This window comes from Ornithorhynchus anatinus, chromosome 2, assembly GCF_004115215.2.
Source record: "Ornithorhynchus anatinus isolate Pmale09 chromosome 2, mOrnAna1.pri.v4, whole genome shotgun sequence".
Lineage (NCBI taxonomy): Eukaryota > Metazoa > Chordata > Mammalia > Monotremata > Ornithorhynchidae > Ornithorhynchus > Ornithorhynchus anatinus.
Window position 1 is genome coordinate 163,552,085 of NC_041729.1, and position 27,589 is coordinate 163,579,673.

Sequence of the window (27,589 nt, forward strand, 5' to 3'; positions counted from 1 at the left end):
TAGATCCCAGGCCTTCATTCCAGATCCTATGCTCTTTCCACTGAACCATACTGCTTCTCGAAGTTGCCCGAGGACACACACTATTACTCCAACCTGTCCATACCCTCCATCACTGTAGACTTCCCCTCTCAGACTGATGCTGTTTATAACAGATTCATTCATTCAATTGCATTTCTTGAGCATTTACTGTGTGCAGAGCACTGGACTAAGCACTTGGGAGAGGACAATACAGCAATAGTCACGTTACTTGCCCAAGACAAGCTGCAAGTTGTGTTAAAAATTCTAGAAGCAGGAGCATTGCGGCAGGAAGGTATCTAGTGAAGAAGAGAGGACCGTTCCTCACAAAGTGGACGGTCTGGTCCTCAGGTGGGACCGGCGGAGAAGCAGTGTGGCCTAGTGGATAGAGCACGTCCCTGGGAGTCAGAGGGACCTGGGCTCTAATCCCGCCTCTGCCACTTATCTGCTGTGTGACCTTGGGCAAGTCACATCGCTTCTCTGGGCCTCAGTTACCTCATCTGTAAAATGGGGATTAAGACTGTGAGCCCTGTGTGGGGCAGGGACTGTGTCCAACCTGACTGTCTTGTATCTATCCAGTCTTGACACACGATATGTGATAAGTGCTTAACGAATACCGATATTATTATTGCTACCTTCCCACCATCAACATCTACATAATAATAATAATAATAACAGTAACTCCGTGGACACATCTTTCCCAGAACACCCCACCTCCGATCATTCTGGTAGCATATCCGTAGATTTTTCTTGGTAGAAATGCGGGAAGTGGTTTACCGTTGCCTTCTTCCGCACATTAAACTTGAGTCTCTGCCTTCGACTCTCTCCCGTGCCGCTGCGGTGAGTTTTGGCTCGTAGCCGACGGCCTGCCACTCGCTAGCCCCTGGCCGAGCTAGGAATGGAATGGACGGGCCTCTGCTTCCCCCTCCCTCCCGTAGCCGAGGCTGGTAGAGGACTGGAAACTCTCCAGATGCGATTCTGAGAGTGGACCGCACGCTGTAATAATAAGAATATTGGTATTTGTTAAGCGCTTACTATGTGCAGAACACTGTTCTAAGCGCTGGGGAAGATACAGGGTCATCAGGTCGTCCCACGAGAGGCTCACAGTTTTAATCCCCATTTTACAGATGAGGTAACTGAGGCACAGAGAAGTGAAGTGACTTGCCCACAGTCACACAGCTGACAAGCGGCAGAGCCGGGATAAGCTCTCAATAAAGTAAGCTTCTTTAGACTGTAAGCTCAGCGCGGGCAGGGAATGTTCTTTTGTCCTCTCCCAAGCCTTCAGTACAGTGCTCTGCACACAGGAAGCGCTCAGTAAATGCGATCAAATGAATGAATGAAATGATCGATAGGAGTTTGATGAGGAGTTTTGAGATGTCTATTTTTTTTGGTCCTCTCCCGAGCGCTCAGTACAGGGCTCTGCACACAGCGTGAAGCAGCGTGGCTCAGTGGAAAGAGCACGGGCTTTGGAGTCAGAGGTCATGAGTTCGAATCCCAGCTCTGCCACTTGGCAGCTGTGTGACTGTGGGCAAGTCACTTCACTTCCTCTGTGCCTCAGTGACCTCCTCCGTAAAATGGGGATGAAGACTGTGAGCCCCACGTGGGACGACCTGATTCCCCTGCGTCTACCCCAGCGCTTAGAACAGTGCTCCGCACATCGGCGGCGCTTAACAAATACCAACATTATTATAATAATTACAATGTTCAATAAACGATGAATACGATGAATAGTACGAGGAATAGCTCAATAAATATGACTGAACTGAACCGAATTGAGTCGATCAGGACCATCCCCGGTTGAATTTTTCTTCCCTCTCTCCTCCCGCCCCCCCGCGTCTCGTTTTTCTAATCGGCAGAGGAGGAGCTGGCCACACCACCTCTAGATGGCATCATCCTTCCAGGAGTGACGAGGCAGTGCATCTTGGACCTGGCACGCAGATGGGTGGGTGTTCGCGGCGTTGGACCTCCAGATTTCTATGGCCGGGAGATGAACGGCGGGGCGGGGGGTGGAAGGGAGCCCACCCTACGCGCCGAAATAATCACCACCACCCGTCTCTCCGCCCCCCTCCGGCTCCGACCCAGCCTATCTGCGCTTTCCATCGGAGCACGAGTGAAGAGAGCTCGTTTGGAAGAGGCCGTCTTGGCGGGTCCATCAAATAACCGGCCTCCGATCCAAAGGAACCTGTCGGGCAGGATTGGGCAGTTAAAAAGGAAAAGGGAAAAAAAAGAAAGAAGGCTTCCAGGCTGGAGTCTGGAATGCAAATATGTGGAGCGAAGACTTAGCTGGGTTTAGAGAAGCAGCGTGGCTTAGCGGAAAGAGCACGGGCTTGGGAGTCTAGAGGTCATGAGTTCTAATCCCCACTCCGTCACTGATCAGCTGTGTGACTTGGGCAAGTCACTTCTGTGTGCTTCAGTAACCTCATCTGTAAACTGGGGATTAAGACTGTGAGCCCCATTTGAGAAAACCTGATTACCTTGTCTCTACCCCGTCGCTTAGAACAGTGCTTTGCACATAGTAAGCGCTTAAGGAATCATTGTTATTATTTTCCCTCCATCCTTTTGTCTGTCGACCACTCAGTTCCGAAGAGGTAAATGAATCAGTCACATTTACCGAGCGCTTGCTGTCTGCAGAGCACTTCACTGAGCAGCTGGGAGAGTCCAGTATAACAAAGTTGGTGAGGCACATCAATGTCTGTCTCCTCCTCTAGACTGTAAACTCATTGTGGGCAGGGAATGTGTCTCTGTGTTGCTCTATTGCACTCTGTCAAGCACTTAATACAGTGCTCTGCACACAGTAAGCGCTCAGTAAATACGATTGACTGACTGAATGACCAAGGGGCCGGTGGCAGAGTCAGAAGGAGAAGCTTGGTCTCCCAAGTCCCAAACCCACTTCCTCTTGCTAGGCCGCCCTGCACTGCACCGGTATTGTACTTCTTTTTTTAATGGTGCTTACTTTGTGCCAGTCACTATACTAAGTGCTGACTTAATAATAATAATAATAATGGTATTTTTTAAGGGCTTATTCTGTGCCAAGCACTGTTCTAAGCTCTGGGGTAGATACAGGGTAATCAGGTTGTCCCACGTGAGGCTCACAGTTTTCATCCTCATTTTACAGATGAGGGAACTGAGGCCCAGAGAAGTGAAGTGACTTGCCCAAGGTCACCCAGCAGACAAGTGGCGGAGCCGGGATTAGAACCCAGGTCCTTCTGACTCCCAGGTCTGGGCTTGCTCCACCAGACCTTACTGTTCCCAGGACTCCTTGAGTAATAATAATAATAACAGTAATAATAATAGTTGTAGTGTTTGTTGAGCACTTACCATGTGCCATGTGCCAAGCACTTGGGTGGATACAAGCAAATCGGCTTGGACACAGTTCCTTGTCCCACGTGGGGCTCGTGGTCTCAATCCCCATTTTACAGATGAGGGAAGTGAGGCCCAGAAAAGTTAGGTGATTTGCCCAAGGACCCACAGCAGACAAGTGGCGGTGCCGGGATTAGAACCCGGGTCCGTCTGACTCCCAGATCTGGGCTCTGGCCACTAGGCCACCCTAGAGGAGGTCAGGGGGTGGCGGATGGGGGCAGAACAGCCTACCACAGCCTCTCGTTGGGAGCGAGGAGGGCAATCTCATGCAGGTAATGCATGTTAACAAAAGACAGGGGCCTCTGTCCATGCTTGGCTTCACCCAAGCAGCCGTGCCGGCCAGTCCGACGTCTTAAACGCGAAACAAAGCATTCGTTCATTCAGTCGTATTTATTGAGCCCTTACTGTGCACGGAGCACTGTACTAAGCTCTTGGGAGAGCACCGTACAACAATAAGCAAGCACGTTCCCTGCCAATAACTAGCTTACGGTCTAGAGGACGAGCGACAGACGGAGCCGCCCGCCCTCTGCGTGCTTCAGGAAATTCCCAGCTGCCATCGGAGGCCCGGTCCTCTACCTCAGTGAGGCCGGCAGACACATTCGACCGCTTGGCTCCGGGAAATATTTTGCCAGACGCCGAGCCCAAGATGGAGGCTTAATAAGGCATCCGGCAGACGGAATTCTCCGGGGGCACTTGGAAGGCGTTCGAGAGGCCCTGGCAAAATCCCGACCGCCCGGGGAACGAGGTCCTGTCCTCGCCATAATCCAGCGCCGCAAATGAGAAACACGTCGATAAATCCACGTGCTTGGCGAATCGTCTCTCCACCCCGGGCCGGCAGGGATTTCTGAAAGGAGGAAAGGTGCCCAGACTGAACCGCTGCGGCCTGGCTGGCACTTTGGCAAAAGCCGCCGGGATCATTTCAAACAGCCTGCCCTGCGTAGCGTTAGACTCGTGCGCTTTGGAAGATCAGTCGTGTGTGTTTTAATGAAAAGAGAAAAAGAAACGAGTTTCCAAACTGAGCGCCGGCAGACTCTGTGTGGAAAATGCTTCAGGATTAAGCTTGCAGGAAAAATAGGCTCTAATGGAGGAAGGGTTTCCTCCAAGGCCCCCAACCCGGTGGATTTTTGACAAGCTATTTTAAAAGAGAGATGTGAAACATCAAGAGGGGAGGGGGTGGGTTGGGGGTGGGAGCTGCGTCTCACCAGGCAGGGCAAACTGCCCCCAGCCCCCAGATAAGGACGGAGAGCAAAAAAGCGGCTCTGTTTGACGTAATTGTTTTTCCCAAAGACTCAGCTTGTTTTCCGTCAGCTCGGCTAATCCTTTCGGACAGACGTCCCATCGAAGGCCTCTGTAACCTTGTGGGTTATAAAAACACGACAGTCGCGGTCGGCCAAGATGAAGAGAAAGCCGCCGATTGGCTCCACCTCCCCGGGTGGGGCTCCGCTGTCCGTCCTCTGTCACCTGGCTCCGGCCACCCAGGCCAGCTTGGTACCGTCCGGTGCTGGGTGTCCAGTTCTGAGGCTTCCGCTTTACTCTTGAAAAGAATAAATTGGGGTATTTGTTCAGGACTTAACTTGTGCCAGATACTGTACTAATGTACTAATGTACTGGTCATGGGTTTGAATCCCGGCTCCTCCACCTGCCAGCTGTGTGACTGTGGGCAAGTCACTTAACTTCTCTGGGCCTCAGTTACCTCATCTCTAAAATGGGGATTAAGACTGTGAGCCTCACATGGGACAACCTGATTACCCTGTATCTACCCCGGCGCTTAAAACAGTGCTCTGCCCATAGTAAGCGCTTAACAAATAGCAACATTATTATTATTATTACTAAGCGCTGCACTGGAGCCAAGCAAATCGTGTTGGACACAGCCCCTGTCCCTTGCGGGGCTCAATCTCCATTTTACAGGTGAGGCTCCACCACGTGTCTGCTGTGTGACCTTGGGCAAGTCACCTCACTTCCCACATTTGGAAAATGGGGATGAAGATTATGAGCCCCGTAGGGGACAGGGACTGTGTCCAACCCAAATTGCTTGGATCCACCCCAGTGCTTAGTACAGTTTAGCAAGTGCTTAACGGATACCATTATTATGATTATTATTATTATTGGGGGGTTAAAGATTATGAGCCCCATGGGGGACAGGGACTGTTCCAACCTGATTAGCTTGGACCTACCCCAGTGCTTAGACCAGTGCCTGACACATAATAAGTGCTTAAAAATACCATCTTCATTATTATTATTATTACCTAACCTGAGACATATATATTTGGTATCAGACAGAACATGCACCCAGGGGTGTAGATATGATATTACCACGTGTGTTTAAAAGAGAGTCAACTTTGTGAAGCCCTCTCTTCTCCTCTCTTTCCTCCTGTCCCTTCTCCCCCAGCCCCACCACTCCAAGATGAAGCCATTCAGAGAAGCAGTGTGGTTTAGTGGAAAGAGCACAGGCTTGGGAGTCAGAGGATGTGGGTTCTAATCCCGGCTCTGCCACTTGTCTGCTGTGAGACCTCGTGCAACTTACTGAACTTCTCGGTGCCTCAGTTCCCTCATCTGTAAAATGGGGATCAAAACTGTGAGCCCCACGTGGGACAACCTGATTACCCTGGATCCACCCCGGTACTTAGAACAGTGCTTGACATATAGTAAGAGCTTAACAAATACCACAGTTATTATTATTACGAAGGATGAAAATTGACGGTTGGCTTTTTACCATTCCCGTAGGGCGAATTTAAGGTGTCAGAGCGGTACCTTACCATGAATGACCTCATCGTCGCCTTGGAGAGAAACCGAGTTAAGGAGATGTTTGGCTGTGGCACAGCCTGTATTGTTTGTCCAGTTTCTGAAATACTCTATCGAGGGCAGGTAAGAAAAAACACTTTTATTTCTTTGCTTTTCACTACTTCCAGAGTCCCCGAACGATGGAGTTTTGTTGATTCGTGTTTGTCCCTCTAAGATCGGAAATGGAGTTGACCACTTCTTCACAAGGGTGTCAGAGGACCTAAATTCTAATCCCGGCTCCACCACTTGTCTGCTATGTGACTTTGGGCAAGTCTTTTCACTTCTCTTTGACTCAGTTGCCTCATCTGTAAAATGGGGATGAAGACTGGGAGTCCCATGCAGGACATGGATGGTGCCCAACTGGATTATCTCGTATCCACCCCAGAATTTAGTGGGTACCTAGCACATTTGTAAGTGCTTAACAAATACCATTTAAAAAAAAAAAGTTGTTTATTTTTCCCTTGAGGATTATTCTGTAATTGAGTTCCCCTGTAATGTGAGGTGTTGCGTTCTTGAGAAACCTCATATGACTGAGCTCTTCCATTAGAACATAATATTAATAATTGTGATATTTGTTAAGCACTTACATTGTGCCAAGCACCATTCTAAGTGCTGGAGTAGTCACACGGTAATCAGGTTAGAGACAATCCCTGTCCCTCCTGGGGCTCACACTCTTAATCCTCATTTTACAGATGAGATAACTGAGTCCCAGAGAAGTGAAGTGACTTCCCAGGGTCATGGAGCAGACAAGTCGCAAAGATGGGATTTGAACCTATGACCTTCTGACTCCCAGATCCGAGCTCTATCCACTAGGCCACGCACAGATCTCGTTTTCTTATCAGTTCTCTTCTCTGACACTCTAGCATACTCATTTTCCTCTCTGATGCCTCCATATTCATGGTAAATCCTTGCAGTCGAGTTCATTTCCAAAATACGTATTTTATTCTCCTTTGTCATCTGGCAGAAATCACCCCCTTAGACAGCTAGCTCCTTAAGGGCAGAACACGTGCATCTGGCTTCTATCCTTGTCTTATGCCTTCAAGTTGTTTCTGACCCATAGCGACCCCATAGACACATCTCTTCTAGAAGGCCCCGCTCTCCATCTGCAATTGTTCTGGTAGTGGATCCTTGGATTTTCCTTAGTAAAAATACTTTCATGCAGTAAACTCCAGTCTCCGCACTCGCCTCTCTCGTTGCCATTGTTTTTATGAGACGTTCTTCCCCTCGACTCTATTTATCGCCATTGTTCTCGTCTGTCCGTCTCCCCCGATTAGACTGTGCGCCCGTCAAACGGCAGGGACTGTCTCTATTTGTTGCCGACTTGTTCATTCCAAGCGCTTGGTACAGTGCTCTGCACATAGTAAGCGCTCAATAAATACTATCGACTTGAATGAATTGAATGAAATGCCGCTGCTGCCCAGCATGGGTGAGTTTTGACTTGTAGCCGATTGCCTTCCACTTGCTAGCCGCTGGCCAAGCTAGGAATGGAATGGGTAGACCTCTGCTTGACTCTCTCCCTCCTGTAGCTGAGACCGGTAGAGGACTGGAAGCTCTCCAGGTGCGACCCTGAGAGGGGGGCTTCTATCCTACTAATATAAATTATGGCATTTGTGAAACACTTGCTACGTGCCAGGCACTGTACTAAGCACTGAGGTAGATACAAGATCATCAGGGCAGGTGCAGTGTCTATCCCATATGAGGCTCACTGTCTAAGGAAAGCGACTAGAATTTAATCCCAATTTTACAGATGAGGTAACTGAGGCAGAGATAATTTACAGCAGACAAGTGGTAGAGCTGGGATTAGAAACCAGGTCCTCTGACTCCCGGGCCCATGCTCTTCTTTTTTTTTTGTCATTTGTTTCAATATTATTTCTTAAGAGCTCACTATGTACCGGGGACTATACTAAGCAGCGGGGTAGGTACAAATTAATGAGGTTGGACACAGTCCCTGTCCAACACAGTGCTCACGGTTTTAATCCCCAAGAGAAGTGAAGTGACTTGCCCCAGAGTTCAGTAGGCCATGCTGTTTGATTCATTCATTCATTCATATTTATTGAGCACTTGTGTGCAAAGCAGTCTACTAAGCACTTGGAAGAGTACAATGCAAGTTTCATATAGAAACTTCCTTCATTACTATATTATTTTAGGGAGATGTATTATTAATCATTATAAATTTATGTTTACATTATATTTACATGTACATTAACAGTTTCTCTATATATACATATATACACACACACATATATATATATATATATGTGTGTGTGTATATATGTATATGTGTATATATACATATATACACACACACATATATACATATATATGTGTGTGTATATATGTATATGTGTAAATAAATTATGTTCCCACTTGAGAATTTTTAGAGAAACTTAATTTAATAAAAAAAAAATAATAATAATAATTATGGTAGTTGTTAAGCACTTACTATGTGCCAGGCACTCTACTAAGTGCTGGGGTGGATACAAGATAATTGGGTTGGACACAAGCCCTGTCCCCATGGGGCTCCCAGTCTCAATCCCCATTTTACAGGTGAAGTCACTGAGGCTCAGTGAAGTTAATAATAATAATAATAATGATGGTATTTGTTAAGCGCTTACTATGTGCAGAGCACTGTTCTAAGCGCTGGGGTAGACACGGGAATCAGGTTGTCCCACGTGGGGCTCACAGTCTTCATCCCCATTTTACAGATGAGGGAACTGAGGCACAGAGAAGTGAAGCGACTTGCCCACAGTCACACAGCTGGCAAGTGGCAGAGCCGGGATTTGAACTCATGACCTCTGACTCCAAAGCCTGGGCTCTTTCCACTGAGCCACGCTGCTTCTCTAAGCAGTTGGTATTTGTTAAGCGCTTACTATGTGCCGAGCACTGTTCTAAGCGCTGGGGTAGACACAGGGGAAGCAGGTTGTCCCACGTGGGGCTCACAGTCTTGATCCCCATTTTACAGATGAGGGAACTGAGGTACCGAGAAGTGAAGTGACTTGCCCAAAGTCACACAGCTGACAAGTGGCCGAGCTGGGATTTGAACCCATGACCTCTGACTCCAAAGCCCGTGCTCTTTCCACTGAGCCACGCCGCTTCTCTGCTTCTTCTTGGGCATGAAGTGACATGCCCAAGGTCACACAGCAGACAAGTGGTGGAGCCGGGATTAGAATCCATGACCTTCTCACTCCCAGGCCTGTGCCCTATCCACTTTGCCATGTTGCTTCATATAATATGCTATTATTATGCAAATAGTAATAGCATCTAATAGTTATGCTATTAAGCAATTCCTATGTGTTAAGCACTGTCCTAAACACTGGGGTATGAAAACAAGTTAGATAGGGCACAATCCCTGTCCACAAATGGGACTCACAGTCTAAGTAGAAGGGAGAACAGGTATCACATCCTCATTTTACAGATGAGCATAGACAAACAGGATGGCCTAGTGGCTAGAGCCCGGGCCTGGGAGTCAGAAAGTCGTCGGTTCTAATCCCGGCTCTGCCACTTGCCTGCTGTGTGACCTTGGGCAAATCACTTCACTTCTCTGGGCCTCAGTGACCTTTTCTATAAAATGGGGGTTGCGACTGTGAGCCCAGTAAGGGACAGGGACTGTGTCTAACCCAATTTGCTTGTATTTATTCATTCATTCATTCATTCATTCATTCGTATTTATTGAGTGCTTACTGTGTGCAGAGCACTGTACTAAGCGGTTGGAAAAACAATTTTGCATTAGAGGCAGTCCCTGCCCACACTGGGCTTACAGTCTAGAAGAGGGGGGACAGACATCAAATAAGTAAACAGGCATCAGTAGCATCAGTATAAATTAATAGAATTATAATAATAATAATGTTGGTATTTGTTAAGTGCTTACTATGTGCAGAGCACTGTTCTAAGCGCTGGGGTAGATACAGGGTCATCAGGTTGTCTCACATGAGGCTCACAGTCTTCATCCCCATTTTACAGATGAGGTCACTGAGGCCCAGAGAAGTTAAGTGACTTGCCCAAAGCCACAAAGCTGCCAAGTGGCAGAGCTGGGATTCGAACCCATGACCTCTGACTCCCAAGCCCAGGCTCTTTCCACTGAGCCACGCTGCTATTCACATCAAAACAAGTAAAGAGGCATTAATATAAATAAATAGAATTATAGATATGTACATATATACCCAAGTGCTGTGGGGAGGGGAGGGTAGAACAAAGGGAGCAAGGCGGGGCAACGGGGATGGGAGGGGGAGGTGAGAAAAAGGGGGACTTAGTATCCACCCCAGTGCTTAGTACAGTGCCTGGCACATAGTAAGTGCCATAATAAATACCATAAAAAAGGGTGTTTATTGAGCACATACTCTGTGCAGAGCCCTATCCTGAGTGCTTGGGAAAGAACAATACAACAGAATGGTAGATGTGATCCTTGCCTACGAAGAGCTCTCATATTGTAAATCATATGTGTAATTGGGTTTTTGAGAGGCCTGCTATGAATGAAGTTCAGTTAAATAGACCCAACTGAAAGCTCTGAAATAAAAATACAAAGTCCAGATGTCAGCTGCTTGGCTTCACTCAGAATCCAAGGTTTAAGAGTGTGGGCCCTATGTGGGACAGTGACTGTGTCCAATCTAATTATCTCGTATCTACCCAGGGGTTAGTACAGCACTTGTCACATAGTAAGCACTCAGCAGCATGGCCTAGTGGATAGAGCCTGGGAGTCGGAAAGACCTGGGTTCTAATGCTGCCTCCGCCACTTGTCTGCTGTGTGACCTTGGGCCAGTCACTTCAGTTCTCTGTACCCTCATCTTTAAAATGGAGATGAAGACTGAATTCCATGCAGGACAGGTACTGTGGCCAACACGATTAGCTCGTATCTACCCCAGAGCTTAGAACAACGCTTGACGCATAGTAAGCACTTAACAAATATTAATATTATTAGAATTAAAAATATAAAAAATACCATTATTATTATTATGAGAATCAGCATGACATAGTGGATAGAGCATGGGCCTTGGAGTCAGGAAGTCATGGGTTCTAATACCGGCTCCACCACTTGACTGCCGTGTGACCTCGGGCAAGTCACTTCACTTCTCTGTGTCTCAGTTACCTCATCTGAAAATGGGGATTGAGACTGGGAGCCCCATGTGGGACGGGGACTGGGTTCAACCCGATTTGATTATATCTACCCCAGTTCTTAGTATAGTGCCTGGCACAGAGTAAGTGCTTAGCAAATACCCATTATTATTATTATTATTATAATCCATACCACAGATATTATTAATCAACCTCAGCTTCAAAGTGATGTCTCATGGCTCTTTCCTCAGACTTTGCACATTCCAACTATGGACAATGGCCCCGAGCTGACAACCCGCCTCCTGGACCAGCTGACTGACATTCAGGTAAGTGTGGCATCCTGTCGGAATGAGTCAGTGAGACTCTCTTCCTTGGCCTGAGAGCTGGGAAGGGGATCAGTTGGATCAAGCTCTCGTAATATCCCGACTGGATTATTGTATCAGGCTTCTCTCTGATCTCCCTTCCTCCTGTCTCTCCCTACTCCAGTCTATTCTTCATTCCGCTGCCCGGATCATCTTCCTACAGAAACGCTCTGGGCATTCGACTGTGAGCCCGTCATTGGGCAAGGATTGTCTTTATCTGTTGCCGTATTGTACATTCCAAACACTTAGTACAGTGCTCTGCACATAGTAAGCGCTCAATAAATACTATTGAATGAATGAATGACTATCACTCCCCTCTTCAAAAACCTCCAGTGGTTGCCTATCAACCTTCACATGAAACAAAAACTCCTCACTCTTGGCTTCAAAGCTCTCCATCCCCTTGCCCCCTCCTACCTCAACTCCCTTCTCTCTTTCTGCTGCCCACCCCATACAATCTGCTCCTCTGCCGCTCACCTCCTCACCGTCCCTCGGTCTCGCCTATCCCGCCGTCGACCCCTGGCCCACGTCCTCCCGCTGTCCTGGAATGCCCTCCCTCCTCACCTCTGCCAAACTAACTCTCTTCCCCTTCAAAGCCCTACTGAGAGCTCACCTCCTCCAAAAGGCCTTCCCAGACTGACCCCCCCCCTTCCCTCTGCTCCCCCTCCCCTTCCGTCTCACCCTCTGCTTTCCCCCCTTCCCCTCCCTTCAGCTCTGTGCTCATTTATATATATTATTTATTACCTTATTTATTTTGTAATGAGGTGTACACCCCCCTGATTTATCTTGATGTTGTCTTGTTTTTGTTTTGTTCTGTTTTGCTTTGCTGTCTGTCTCCCGCAATTAGGCTTTGAGCCCATCATTGGGCAGGGATTGTCTCTAACTGTTGCTGAATTGTGCATTCCAAGTGCTTAGTTCAGTGCTCTGCACATAGTATGCACTCAGTAAATACTATTTATCATAGTCTCCATGTTTCTTCCTGCCACTGGAGTCTGTGCTGTAGAAGCAGCTTGGCCTAGTAGATAGAGCATGGGTCTGGGAGTCAGAAGGTCATGATTTCTGATATCAGCTTTGCCGCTTGTCTTCTGTGTAAATCACTTCATTTCTTTGGGCCTCACTTACCTCATCTGGAAAATGAGGATTGAGACTGCGAGTCCCACGTGCGACAGGGACTTTGTCCAACTCAATTTGCTCTTATCCCCTCTAGTGATTTGTAAAGTGCCTGGCACAAAGTAAGTGCTTAATAAATACCATCATCATTGTTATTATTATTACTGTGCTTAACTAGTACCACCATTTAGACAGGTTCACCTATCCATACTGTCTCCATAGTCTTGGTTGGGTGGCTTCTACAAAAGCCTTCTCTGGAGGGAAAGAGAACTCAAAACTCTAGTCATCTTTTATAAATGAAGAAAGATTTTTCCAGGACTAATGTCATTGCTGCAAGGAGTGTAGGTGAACTGGCTAAGAATTTTATTAAAAAAATGGGAGAGGGCAGAGAGAGACAGAGACTGAGACAGAAAGAGAGAAAAGAAAGAGAAGCAGTGTGGCCTAGTGACCTGAGGGTCAGAGGATCTGGGTTCAAGTCCCCAAGCTCCACCACTTGTCTGCTGTGTGACCTTGGGCAAGTCACTTGGGCCACAGTTACCTCATCTGTAAAATGGGAATTAAAACTGTGAGCTCCAGATGAGCCCTGGACCGTGTGCAACCTGATTAGCTTGTCTCTACTCCAGAGCTTAGTACATTGCCTGGCACATAGTAAGCGTTTAACCAATACCATTAAAAAAGGAAAAAAACAGAAGGCATAACCAGGGAAGGGGGATGAAATGGTGGAGATTTAGCTCAAGCTATCAATTGGTGTTATTTATAAAGCACTGTACTAAGCACTTCAGAAAGTCCAATACAATAGATTCAGTAGACACGTTCCCTGGGAGCTAGATGGAAGAAAAATGAACACTGGATACATCACAGATCCAACAAAATATATTCTAGGTGGAATTCAGGAACTGGGATTTAGAAGAATTTGATCATTTTCTTAGTCCCAGTCAGAGCTAGTGGCGTTAAAACAAGGCGAACCTGTCAACCTCCCACGTTCCGAGACCGTCAAGTGATAGAATTGAAAACGCATAAAAGATAACAAAAGAGAAGCAGATGGCCCGGTTGATAGAGCACGGGCCTAGAAGCCAGAAGACCTGGGTTCTAATCCCAGCTCCTCCATCTGCCTGCTGTGTGATCTTGATCATTTCGCTTCTGGGCTTCAGCTTTCTCAATTGTAAAATGGGGATTCAATCCCTGTTCTCCTTCCCACTTAATAATGTTGGTATTTGTTAAGTGCTTATTATGTGCAGAGCACTGTTCTAAGCGCTGGGGAAGATACAGGGTCATCAGGTTGTCCCACGTGAGGCTCACAGTTAATCCCCATTTTCCAGATGAGGGAACTGAGGCTCAGAGAAGTGAAGTGACTTGCCCACAGTCACACAGCTGACAAGTGGCAGAGCAGGGATTCGAACCCATGACCTCTGACTCCCAAGCCTGGGCTCTTTCCACAGAGCCAGAATGTGAGCCCCATGTGAGACAAAGACTGTGTCCTACCTGATTAGCCTGTGTCTACTGCAGTGCATGGAACAGTGCTTGACACATGCTGAACGCCTAACACAGACCCCTCCCCCCAAAAAGAAGATGGAGAAGGAGAAAAATCCATCTAAAGTCCTTGGGCCATCCGGCATATTAACTGGTTTTTCTCTTCTGCCGATTATTTCATTGCAGATCTGCTAAGGTGTCTTTGTCTCCCCCTTCTAGACTGTGAACCCGTTGTCGGGTAGGGGTTGTCTTTATCTGTTGCCAAATTGTACTTCCCAAGCGCTTATAATAATAATAATAATAATGTTGGTATTTGTTAAGCGCTTACTATGTGCAGAGCACTGTTCTAAGCGCTGGGGTAGATACAGGGTAATCAGGTTGTCCCACATGAGGCTCACAGTCTTCATCCCCATTTTACAGATGAGGGAACTGAGGCACAGAGAAGTTAAGTGACTTGCCCACAGTCACACAGCTGACATGCGGCAGAGGCGGGATACGAACCCATGACCTCTGACTCCCAAGCCCGGGCTCTTTCCACTGAACCACACTGCTTCCCAATTATTATACACAGAGCTTATTACAGTGCTCTGCATACAATAAGCACTCAATAAATATGATTGAATGGATGAATGGTGCATGCTGAATCCCTGGCATATAATAATAATAATAATAATGTTGGTATTTGTTAAGCGCTTACTATGTGCCGAGCACTGTTCTAAGCGCTGGGGTAGACATAGGGGAATCAGGTTGTCCCACGTGGGGCTCACAGTCTTAATCCCCATTTTACAGATGAGGGAACTGAGGCGCAGAGAAGTGAAGTGACTTGCCCACAGTCACACAGCCGACAAGTGGCAGAGCTGGGATTCGAACTCATGAGCCCTGACTCCAAAGCCCGTGCTCTTTCCACTGAGCCACGCTGCTTCTCCAACCCCAACTATTCAGAAATCAGAACAGTGCATTGGCCTCCCAGCTCTTTGCATTCTGAAGTAGAATTAAATGGTAGCAAATCCATTCAGTCAGGCAAGATCCCAGCTTGAGCGATTCTCTCCAAGAAAAATAATTTAAATCCTCATTGAAAGAGAAGCATAGACTTGCATTGTGTCTTGCATTTGATCTCTCTGCCATTACGTAGAACTGTGGATACTCCCTATCAAATACTCCAATAGATGATGGTTTGGAAGTGGGAGGGAAGGAAAAAAACAACCTTTCCTTGCTCAAGCCAGGAAGTCCCAAGGGGAAAATCCTTTCCCAACCACAAATTTGGCTCTCTGTTTAACCTTCTGCTAGTAAGAGAAGATCTCTGTGGTCTAGCATTTAATCCAATTTAGATAATGATCCTTTAGAGGCTTCTTGGTTAGTTGAATTCAGCAACTATTGCCCCTGTTTTTCTAGTTTTTAAAGAAGCAAAGCCCCTTCTGACATCCGATTGGATTTATAGCGGAGGATTATTTAGGCAGTGTAATTGGAGATATATTGGGCGAACATTTCCGCAAAATGTGGAATTCTCCAAAAGGAGGTGTCCTGCACTGGCGGCTGGACAGAGCGATGAAAGTCAAAGTGTGGCAGGAAAATTGTAATTCACAAAGCCTTTGAGGTGGCCTTGGCTCGACGGTCACTTCCTTCAAGATCACGTCCACAATTTGGTTTTCTTTCATGCCCCGAAATGAGTGAATTTTAAACCAAAAATATTCTAGCAAAAACTCAATACACCGGAATACTTTTAGACCCACACCCCACTTGTGGACTCTAATAGGATTCAATATTTAGGATTTTCTTGCATTTAGAATACACTTGAAAAAAAGTGACCAAAACTAATAATAATTGTGGTGACGAAAACTAAAGATAACTGTGGTGGTTTTTAAGCACTCACTCTATGTCAAGCACCACATGGGATCCCAGTCTTAAGGGGAAGGGAGGAAAGATATTAAATCCCCATTTGACCCTTGAGAAAACCAAGACTCAGAGAAGTTAAGCAACTTGCCTAAGGCCACACAGCAGGCGAGTGATGGAGCTGCGATTAGATCTTAGATCCCCCGTCTCTTATTCCCGAGCTATTTCAGCCAGGCTATGTTACTTAGATTTGATCCCCTCTCAGGATTGCGCCTGGAAAGTTTCCAGGACCGGTTTCGGCTACCAGAGGGAGAGTCAAGCAAAGGCCTACCCCTTCCATTCCTAGCTTGGCCAGTGGCTAGCGAGTGGAAGGCAATCTGCTACAAGTCAAAACTCCCCCGTGCTGGGCAGCAGCGGCGTGGGAGAGAGTCGAGGGCGGAGACTCGAGTTGACTGTACGGAAGTCGGCAATGGTAAACCACTTCCCGATTTTTCCCAAGAAAACTCTGTGGATCCACTACCAGAATGATTGCAGATGGAGAACGGGGAGTTCTGGGAGAGATGTGGCGGGGTTGTTGCTCTGGGTGGGAAACGACTCAGCGGCATAAGACAAGACTTAGATTTGATACATTCAAAGCCATCAGCAATAAGATAGGGAAATTGAAATCCGGCTCACGTCCCGAGAGGGGCTGGCATCTCTGAAACGGAACCATCTCTTTCCCTGGTCAGTAAATCAATCAGTGGGGATGAAGAGTGTGAGCCCCATATGTGACAGGGACTGTCCAACCTAACTTGTATTTACCCCAGCGCTTAGAACAGTGCCTGGCACATAGTAAGTGCTTAACGAGTACCATCGTAACTAATTATTATTATGAATAATCATTTTCATTGTAGTTTTCACATATTATTAAGGAAAAAATCCTGCCTAAAGTGGGGGACAGACCATCTCCTCCTCTAGACTGTAAGCATGTTGTGGACGGGGAAGTGTCTGTTATGATGATGGTATTTGTTAAGCGATTCCTATGTGCCAGGCACTGTACTAAGCCCTGGGGGGGATTCAAGCAAATTGAGTTGGACTCTGTCCCTGTCCCATGTGGGGCTCAGAGTCTCAGTCCCCTTTTGACAGATAAGATAACTGAGGCCCAGAGAAGTGAAGCGACTTGCCCTAAGGTCACCCAACAGACAAGTGGCAGATCTGGGATAAAAACCCAGGCCCTTCTGACTCCCAGGCCCAGGGTCTAGCCACTTGGCCATGTTGCTTCATAATAATAATAATAATAATGGTATTTGTTAAGCGCTTACTATGTGCCAGGCACTGTTCTAAGCACTGGGGTAGATACAAGGCAATCAGGTTGTCCCACGTGAGGCTCGCAGTTTTATTCCTCATTTTCCAGATGAGGGAACTGGGGCACAGAGAAGTTAAGTGACTTGCCCTAGGTCCACAGCTGCCAAGTGGCGGAGTCGGGATTAGAACCCATGACCTCTGACTCCTCAGCCCGTGCTCTTTCCACTGAGCCACACTGCTTCTCTGCTGCTTCCCTGCATGATGAGAGTGTTTTCTTCCTGCAGCTCCAAGGACCAGAATCCCAACCAAGCCTGCCTGCCTTTCCCCCTCTTCTCTCCCTCCCCTGTCTCTCAGTTCCCAGGTTAATAATAAACTTCACTTTCCTTCCAGCCCTTGGCTAGATCTTCCATTTGAATGAAACATTTGAATGAAGAACAGATGTCTTTGGTTATTTGATATTCACCCCGCCCCCAAACCCACAACACTTGTGTACCTATTTTTAAATTATTCATTATAAATTATTTATTCCTATTCATGTCTGTTTCCCCCTCTAAAATGTAAACTGATATTCACCCCACCCCCAAACCCACAACACTTGTGTACCTATTTTTAAATTATTCATTATAAATTATTTATTCCTATTCATGTCTTTTTCCCCCTCTAAAATGTAAACTCATTGTGGGCAGGGAGCATGTCTGCTAATTAATAATAATAATAATAATTATGGTATTTATTAAGCGCTTACTATTTGCCAGGCACTGTTCTAAGCACTGGGGTAGATAGAAGATAATCAGGTTGGACACAGTCCATGAGGCATAGAGGGCTCACAGTCTTATATCTCTTCTAATGTATTCTCCAAAGCACTTAGAACAATGCCCTGCACATGGTAAACACTCAGTAAATGCCATTAATGAATTGATTTGTTGAGTGATTTAGAGTGAAATAAAGGAAAAAACACCAAGCAAGCAAAATAAACCTCAACTCCCACCGAGAAAGGATGAGTACTTAGCAGCGAATCTTTCCCTGGCAACTTTGTGAAGATACTTACCTGCTATTCCTCTGGATACAACCCCGGGCTGAGGAGTCAGAAGGTCATTGTGTTTAATCCTAGCGGTATTAAACAGCAGACCTGCCAGTGGTCTGCTGTGTGACCTTGGAAAAGTCACTTCCCTTCTCTGGGCCTCAGTGACCTCATCTATAAAATGGGGAGTGAGACTGTAAGCCCTACATGGGCCAGGGACTGGGTCCAACTCGATTTGCCTGTATCCACCCCAGCTCTTAGTACAGTGCCTGGCACATAGTAAGTGCTAAACAAATACCATCATTCTTTTTATTACTAGAGACATGAGGGCACCAAGTTCTAGGTTAACATTTGTTTGGCTTGTAAACTCCTTGTGGGCAGGGATCTTGTCTACCAGCTCTGATATTGTACTCACCCAAATGCTCAGCACCGTGCTCTGCACACAGTAAGTGCTCACTAAATTCCATAGTTGGATTGATTTGGGTCCTAGTGAACACGGATTAGATTCATGAGTTGTTTAAAGGTAAAGTAATCTCTTTCTGTTTCTCTTTCTGTTTCTCCCTCTCTGTCCTTCCCTCTCTTCCCCCGACAGTTCCGTGAGGAATCCCATCTCCCTACAGACAGGCTAAGTGACATTTGCAGAACACGACACTCTTTTTTCCTCTAGACCAGGCCTCTGGGCTCCCTTTGTTTATCCTTTCACAGTTCTCCAGTTCTCCATCATGAGCAGGGTTGAGCAAGCTGTGAGCAGCCATTTAATAGAATTTAGAACAAGAACGACAAACCACAACCCACCAGGCCACAAGGATTGCCTTTTAGCGGTAGGGGTGGGTGAGGAGAGGCACCCAAGATTTTCTTTTGTGTTGCCAAGAGTATTATGCTAAATGCCAAAAACCCTGTACCAGAAAAAAAAAGAAGCCCGGTAAAAATCCATTGGCCACAGGTGCAGAAATGGGGAGGTAATAGACGGATGCCATTTAAACTTAGGACACTGCCTGTAAATTCTTATGGACCTGCAGTGAATGATTTTGGTCCTAGTCCAGGGAAAAGCAGTGTGGCCCATTGGAAAGAACCCACGTCTGGATAGTCAGCAGACTGGGTTCTAATCTTGGCTCCACCACTTGTCTGCTTGTGACCTTGGGCAAGTTACTTCACTTCTCCATCCTTCAGTTAACTCACCTGTAAAATGGGCATTAAATCTTCCTTCTTCTGACTTAGAATGTGAGCCCTGTGAGACAGGGACTGTGTCCAAAATTGATTATCTTGTATCCACCCCAGCACTTAATAATGATGATTTATAATAACAATTATGGTATTTGTTAAGCGCTTTCTAAGTGCCAAGCACTGTTCTATACACTGGGGTAGATACAAGGTAGGTTGTCCCACGTGGCGCTCACAGTCTTAATTCCCATTTTACAGATGAGGTAGCTGAGGCAAAGACACATTAAGTGTCTTGCCCAAGGTCACACAACAGACAAGTGATGGAGTTGGGATTAGAACCCCCGTCCTCTGACTTCCAAGCCCGTGCTCTTTCCACTAAGTCACGCTGCCTCTAGTTAAAACAGCTCTTGACCCATAGTGAGTGCTTAGCAAATCCCATTTTAAAAAAGAGGGAAAGAGAATTCCCGGACCAAATTCTGCTGCCTTGGGATTTAGGTGGGTCTGGGCAACCAATCTATCCATCAGTGATATTTATTGAGCCCATACTTTGTACTGTACTAAGCAGTTGAATGCACTAAAGTGACCCCGGGAAGCAAATGAGCAAGCCTCTCTCTCAGTGACACTCATGGATACAGTCTCCCCCACAGCAGAGTGAGCTTTCAACCAAAGGACAGCTATTATTATATGTGGTATCTGATTTTGAAATGACTGAAAATGTACTAGTTATAGAGGGCAAACAGGTAACCAATCCCCATTTTACAGACGAGGAAACTGAGTCGCAGAGGAGTTTAGCGACTTGCCCATGGTCACCCAGCAGGCACGTGGTGGAATTAGAACACGGGTCTTCTGACTCTCGGGCCCGGGCTCTTTCTTCTAGGTCACACTGTCTCTGTTGGAAGTGCTCAAGGGACAGGTGGCAGAGATGGAGGGTGGGGCAAGGTCAGGTTTGGTTTGATTCCTCGCCTCCTGAAGTGTCTTCTTCCGCTCCAGAAACCCACTCTGTGCTTCCTTTGCAGTATGGAAGAGAAGAAAGCGACTGGACAATCTCCGTATCTTGAAAGAAAAGAAAAAGCAGAGGATAGCCGCTCCCTCTCAAAAAGAAGACACCATGATATTTGTGTTCCGGTAGATGTCTTTGATTACCTGTTTAGAGAAATGCATAACGTAGTTCCTGTGCTCCCGGAGAGGTTATTTTGTCTCTTCGTGCCAGAAAATGTGAATAACAACCCTACTACTCTACGCTTCAGGCTTGTTGGTGGAAGCTCCTCCCGCAGCCAGCGGAGGCCATAAAATCCAGAGGCGTCTCCGCGGCTCTTAGTACGCTCCCCCCGAGCCCCAGGTGCCATCCCCAAAGTCCCCCTTCTCCTTCTGCTCCAGAGCACAAAGCCCGTACCTTTCCCCGCCCGTTGTAGAGGGCTGTGTCGACGAGCTGCTGTTGGCGGTTCCCTCTGTCTGGGGAAGCGAGGCAAGCACAACCTCCAATTGCCCGGCTGACTTTGTCCTCCTCCTCTTCCTCTGGAAGAATGGGGTCTGCCCCTCTCCCTCCCTCCCCCTACGCTCTCGTCTTCTCCAGCTCTCAGCCCCCTTCTCTGTCTCGTGGCAGATTCCCGCACCGCCCGAGCTCCCCTGACAGAAGGCCTGCCCCTTGAACGCCCCTATCCCATCCCCAAATCCATGTGGGCAAACGGATGAGGCAGTGGAGCAGGTAGTTGGGCTTCTCTTTCCTGCCTGCTTCTAGACCCAAGACCCTGGTTCTTTCTTCTCTCTTTCTTTCTTTCATTCATTCATTCATTCATTCAGTTGTAGTATTGAGTGCTTACTGTATGCAAAACTTACTGTGTGCTTGAAAGAGTACCATACAACAAGAAACAGACACATTCCCTCTCCACAAGGAGCTCTCTCTCTCTCTCTGAGTCTCTCTCCCTCTCTCATCTCTCTTTCTGTCCCTTTCTTTTTCTCTTTATCTTTCTGTCTCTCACTCTCTCCATCTTTCTTTTTCTATGTTTCTCTCTCTCTCTCTCTCTTCCTCGCTTTTTCTCTTTCTTTCTCTCTCTTTCACTTTCTCCCTCTCTCTTTTTCTGTCTCCCATTCTTTTTATCTGTCTTTCTTATTCTGTATTTCTCATCTCTCTCCCTTTTTCTCTCTCTCTGTCTTTCTCTCTTTCACTCTCCCTCTCTCATCTCTTCCTCCCTTTCTCTCTCCCTCTTTCTCTCTCTCTCCCTCTTTTCAGGGAATCTACTCCCCTAAGACCTCCCGGTAAGAGCCCCACTATTGTTGCTTCTAAAGGAGCAGAGGTTCCTGACTCCCCTCCCACAGCAGTCTGTGCTAACATTTTCTCTTTAATTGCTTTTTGTTCTTCCTTGAGCATAGCAAACTCCCACGTGGAAAGCTTAATCGTCACACTTATCTCACAGCAAATGACATTAATAGCCTCTGCAAATGGATTTTTTTTTGAACTCCTAAATTTCTCTGTATTACTCTACTCCCTAAGGCCTCCCTTTGATGTTCCTCAAAGGTGTGTACCCACACCTCGAGGATACTCTTTAAGATGTAGAATACTCTTCTCTCTCTGTTTTGTTTCCTTTTTTAATTTCTTCACGGCTCACTCCCACTCCCAACCATTAATTCTGGGCTGTGAAATTAGATTCCAAACTATTGGAATATTCCCAGCGACAACTTTTATGTAGGTAGGGCGGCCACATTCTATTTCCAATCTGACCCAAGAACAAAATTGTTGGTCTAGAAACATTACAGAACATGTAACCCTTTCCTGAATCTATGTTACAAGAGCTTGTTATTGGGGGTCTGTATTTTATTGTCTACTTTGAGCTGCCTTGACCCTTCCCTTTGCCCTCACTCTGATTTTTGCCTTTCCTTGCCCGGAACTCCTGGGCTCAATCGGATGCCAGTCTAAGACAGCACAGCCTAGTGCATAGAGCACGGATCTGGGAGTCAGAGGTCGTGAGTTCTAATTCCGGCTCTGCCACGGTCTGCTGTGTGACCTTGAGCAAGTCACTTTACTTCTCTGGGCCTCAGTTACCTCATCTGTAAAATGGGAATTAAGACTGTGATCCCCGTGAGGGACGTGGACTTTGTCCAACCTGATTACCTTGTATCTACCCCAGCATTTAGAACAGCGCTTGACACATAGTAAGTGCTTAACAAATGTCACATAAATAATAATTATTATTTTTATTATTAAAGGTGACCCCGGAGAGACGTATTGGGTTTAGGGGATCCTTCCAAAGGATGAACCGTATTGTGTGTCGGCCTGAAAGTGGTACGATATTGTTCCATTTGACTCTCCCAAGGGCTTAGTAGAGTGCTCTGCACATACTAAGCACTCCATAAATACAATTGATTGAGTGAATCAGATCAGATGTCGACTGTAGGGAAAATGGCTCGATTGGCCTCTCGGCATCCGCTGGTGTTTAGGGCGTTGCTTGCCGAAGGGCACCTAAGGATTGAGTAGATAGAGATGTGAGGGAGGTAATTCCCAGCCTGGCTTCCTTTCTCCCCCGGCACCCTCTTTGCAGAAACGGGTGAGGAATTCCCCAGGGAGGGGCAGACCACGGTGGGCTGGACGCCCAGGTGGTCTAGCACGTTTCCCCTCTCCCCACCCCACAACGGCATCCAGGCCCAGCGGGCCCCCGTCTGATGGAGCGAGGATTTGTGGAGACCGAACGTCTATGTTGAGTGGACCGGCCAGAAGCCGTCCTTGGCTATCAGTGTGTGGGTGGGGAGAGGCTGCCCACAGGCCTGGGCTCCTGAGAAAGACAGCGGGGTTGGCATTGGTGGGCCAGACTTCCTGTCCACAGAGGAACAAGGCCAAATGAGTGGGGAGCGGGGAGGGCAGGTCTGAGGAAGCTCACTGGAATGGCCTTCGGGGCTACCAGTGGGCCTAGCAGGAGGACCAACCCTTGTTCCCCCTCTCCCAGTTGAAGTTCTGCTTCCTGCTTCCTGCTTCCTGCTTCCCTCCAATCCCCGGCCCGACCCCCTCAGGGATCCGAATTCCCAGGTGCTGCCTCCCTCCACCATTCCCAACTCTCACTCTGCCCTTGGGAGCCCACGTTTTCCCTTCCCATGCCCCCATCATCATCAATTCCCAACGGATGACGCATTTTCCTCCCCAGGCCAATCTAATGCAGGATGGCCCCCTGTCCGGACCCGAGCAGCTACCCTTTAGGGACAGAGACAAAGCCCTGACGCAGAGACAGGAGAGATGAAACACCGACATAGTTCTATTTTTTTTCCCCAAGATGGTAGTTGTAAAAGAGAGGGAACGTTGAGCTACCGTTGGGCTTCACCAAATGTGGTTTGTTCGAGGGTTCTGAAAGGCTTTGCCCACCTGGATGTCATGAGGACAGATTCTCTTTCTTCCAGAAGTTACTCTTTGCTCCCGTTCTAGCTTGTGGTCTGAGACTAAGTCCCTGTGGTTCTAAAACATTGCTGAGAAGCAGCATGGACTAGTGGATAGAGTATGGGCCTGGGAGTCAGAAGGACCTGGCTTCTAATCCAGGCTCTGCCACTTGTCTGTTGTGTGACCTTGGGTAAGTTACTTCACTTCTGGGCCTCAGTTCTCTCATCTAGAAAATGGGGATTCAGAATGTGAACCCCATGTGGGACAGGGATAGTGTCCAACTTGATTAGCTTGTATCTACCCTAGCGCTTAGTACAGTGCCTGGTACATAGTAAATGCTAAATAAATACCATAAAAATAACCAAAACCAAAAAAAATCAAAAAGAGAGGACTTCCACAGCTTCTCTTTTTCCCAGGCCCTGCGGACCTAATTGTAGTGGATTAATAGAGCAGGGAGAGTGCATTATAACTAGTTAAATTATCCATTTATCAGCCCTACATTAGAATAACACTAATTGATCATATAAGGCAGGAGATAGAATTCCATTAGGATCGAATGAGGCTAATCCGGTAACAGAGATCAACAAATTAATATCGTGGCTGATATTTGCATAATTGGCCGCAGTTATTAAATGTTTAATCAGGACTACCAAATGAGATTCGAAAAATGAACCGGCATATTAAAAACCTCTGGTGCACTGAATGATGACGAATGGAAATATTTGCCTGTTTCCTATAGTCTGTCCTTCCCGCTCTCAGAACACCCCAGGATAAAAAACAAAAAACAAAAACCCACCAAACCAAAAAACCGGGCTTTTAAATTGAAATTGCAGCATCCTCTGACTGTAATCCACCAGTCAATGAGTGGTATTTGTTGGGTGCTCTCTGGGTGCAGGGCACTGTACTAAGCATGTGGGAGAGTACGACAGAATTAGTAGACATGATCCCATGCCCACACGGACCTTAAAGCCTAGACCCCCTCTCGAATGATTCTGGGTCTTAGATTGGGATTCGAAGTCTCATGTGTCAGCCGGATGAGCAAGGTCCACTTCGGCTTTTCTCATTTCTAAACAGAAATTCTTCAGAGTGCTCCAGTGAGCATCAATTATGGGGTTGTTCCCAAAAGCTCTGCTGTCTTATGCCAGCTTCCACTTGGCCACTGAATCAAAATGTCATCAGCTCCTCTCCCGGTCCTAACGTGAGAACGAGCAAGATTCATCAATGCAAAGCGGTCATATTGGAACTATTTCTTGAAATCCGAACAAGATGGGAACGTTTTCTTATCCCCTCCTTCCCAGGTGTCGGTAGAGACACGCAACTCGCGGCTTCGAGATCGAAGCTGCCTTTTTAACTGCACCTCAGCCTTAGCGTCCTTGTCTATTGGAATGTGCTTTATTGGATTCCCTACTGTGAGTGGGATTGGGAATTTGAGGAGTTTAGCACTGTGGAGGACAGACAGGTCGCTCTGAAGCTCTTTTCCATAAGATGGTCTAAAGGCCCAGTGCTGTGGGTCAGGAGACTGGCTCTGCCACTGGCCTGATGTGTGGCCTTGGACCTGTCACTTGTCCTCTCTGGGTCTCAGTTTCCTCAGACAAATGGGGATAATATTATCTGCCTCAGCTTCCCGGGGATGTTGGGAGGATAAAATGAGATCACTTTTGCCAAAGTGTTTCGGAAGAATAAAAGTGCAATACAAAAAATACGGCATTTATTATTATTTTTGTTATTATTATTAAAGCAATAAAGCCGGTGCAGTTTAGCGTGCAGAATAGGCTCCTCACCAGGGAAATCTCGGCTTGTCAGGTTATTAGAGGGCCGGTGGTCACCCCTTCTCAGCATCTAACACTGTGGAGGATGAGACTCGATGACTCAGTGGTAGTACCTCAGACAAGTCACTTCCCTGTGCCTCATTTTCCTCATCTGGAAACAGGATAGAGACTGTGAGCCCCACACGGGACAGGGACTGTGTTCAACCTGATTTGCTTGTATCCACCTCAGCGCTTAGTACAGTGCCTGGCACAGAATAAGCGCGTAACAAATACCACAGTTATTATTATTATTATTACACGTAGTAGTAATCTGAGCTCCTGTTGTTCCCCGAGTGTTCGTTGGAGGGGCTTCGAGGAGAAGAGGGGCCGAGTGCTGAAGGAAGGAAGCCTCTGTCCCACCCCGGCCTTGCTTCCTTCCAACTCTCCCACATCTTGCTCAGTCTTTCCTGCTTTCAGTGGGCTTGGCTTGGTAACCCAGGTGCCAATAGAAGCAGTTTCAGGGGGCAGGTGGTTGTGATGAAGTGACCCCCTGATCCTTCAGGAGTTGGAGGAAAGGTCCCCCTTGGTTCAGCAGATTCCATATCCCTCCTCCATCTTTCAGTGGCCGATGACCCAGGCCAGATTTCGCTCACTGACTCAGAGGTTGCCACCTCTTTGTCACTCCAGGTTTCGCACCCGAGCCCCTCTAAGACAGCACCTCCTAATAATAATAATATTGATGGTATTTGGTAAGCGCTTACTACGTGCCACGTACTAAGCAAATCGAATTGGTTTAGTTTGGTTGAGTTTAGGTGGTCAGTCGAGAAATCAGCTAATCCCTGGGCACCTCAGAATTATCCCTTCTTATTGAGGAGAGAGAGTATAGGCCTAAGGAGAGGCGAATTAGGGTTTTAAGATATATCTGATCACAGGGACTGGGAGACAAAAAGCACAGGAGATTGAGGGATGAGCTAGGCAAATCCTTGTCCCATGTGGGGCTCACAGTTTCAATCCCCATTTTACAGATGAAGTAACTGAGGCCCAGAGAAGTGAAGTGACTTGCCTAGGGTCACACAGCAGGCAAGTGGCAGAGCTGCCATTAGAACCTATGACCTTCTGATTCCCCGTACTCTATCCACTATGCAAAATCTCATCTTTTACAGTCAGTTGAGCCCCACAGGGCAACCTATCGTGGTCGTTAGCCCGAACAAGATCCCTAGTGTTGGAAGATTCACCCTCCCACCTCCTCTCCCTGCCTCATGAAGGGTTCCCTGGGAGCTTCAGGAATTACCGAGTGGCCAAGTTTTTGTTTTTGGGTTTTTTTTTTTTTTACCTCACAGCACTCAGGAGGGTGGCTGGACATTTGAACCCAGAACAAGTTCTTCGCTCATGCAGAAAGAGCATGAGAGAGCTGCTCAACTAGTTCATTCAATCGTATTTCTTAAGTGCGTACTGTGTGCAGAGCACTGTATAAGCGCTTGGGGAAGCACAATACAACAATAATAAAGAGTGACAATCCCTACCTGGAATTTCCTAGGCTACAGAGAAGCCCGTCGAGTTTAGGTGGGTGGTCGAGAAGTCAGCTAATCCCTGAGCACCTTGGAATCGTCCTTTCTTTTTGCGGAAAGAGAATATAGGCCTAAGGAGAGGCAAATTAGTTCACACGGTTGTGCTCCTTGGGTCATGGTTTAAAAATGTGCCGGGCCACAGGGATTGGGAGGAGAAAAGAATGGGAGATTGAGGGATGAGGAAGATTTCCAGCCTTGGGGTTTCAAGAGATTTAAGGGCAGGGAGAAGAATTGTCTTGGTGCAAAAATGTCTGTGCCCTTGTCTCTTTTGTTGAAAGCTCAGATTTTCTCCTGGAGTGGCCAGCGACTCTCCCAAATGACCCAGTCTGTGAGGTAGGACATTCACCATGTCTAGTCCGTAAACTCGTTACAGACAGGGAACGGGTCTACCAACTCTGCTGTATTGCACTCTTAATACAGTGCTCTGCACACAGTAAGCACTGGGAGTAAGAGGTCATGGGTTCTAATCCAGG

General features: G+C 47.1%; 1 protein-coding gene and 1 non-coding gene across 3 annotated transcripts in view; one reads left to right on the forward strand and one right to left on the reverse strand.

The window, feature by feature from the left end:
• The window catches only part of BCAT1 (branched chain amino acid transaminase 1), a 63,807-nt gene extending 43,128 nt beyond the window's left edge, over positions 1–20,679 (forward strand). For both annotated transcript variants that reach the window (XM_029058749.2, XM_029058750.2), the window contains exons 8-11: positions 1,872–1,957; positions 6,100–6,240; positions 11,457–11,531; positions 20,457–20,679. In XM_029058749.2, the coding sequence (XP_028914582.1) occupies positions 1,872–1,957; positions 6,100–6,240; positions 11,457–11,531; positions 20,457–20,498 (344 nt within the window). In that variant the 3' untranslated portion in view covers positions 20,499–20,679. The remainder of the gene's footprint in view (positions 1–1,871; positions 1,958–6,099; positions 6,241–11,456; positions 11,532–20,456) is intronic.
• On the reverse strand, positions 7,593–7,732 carry LOC114809901. Its single transcript, XR_003757672.1, has one exon. It is a non-coding gene; the product is annotated as a small nucleolar RNA SNORA7 (small nucleolar RNA).
• Positions 20,680–27,589: the final 6,910 nt, after the last annotated feature.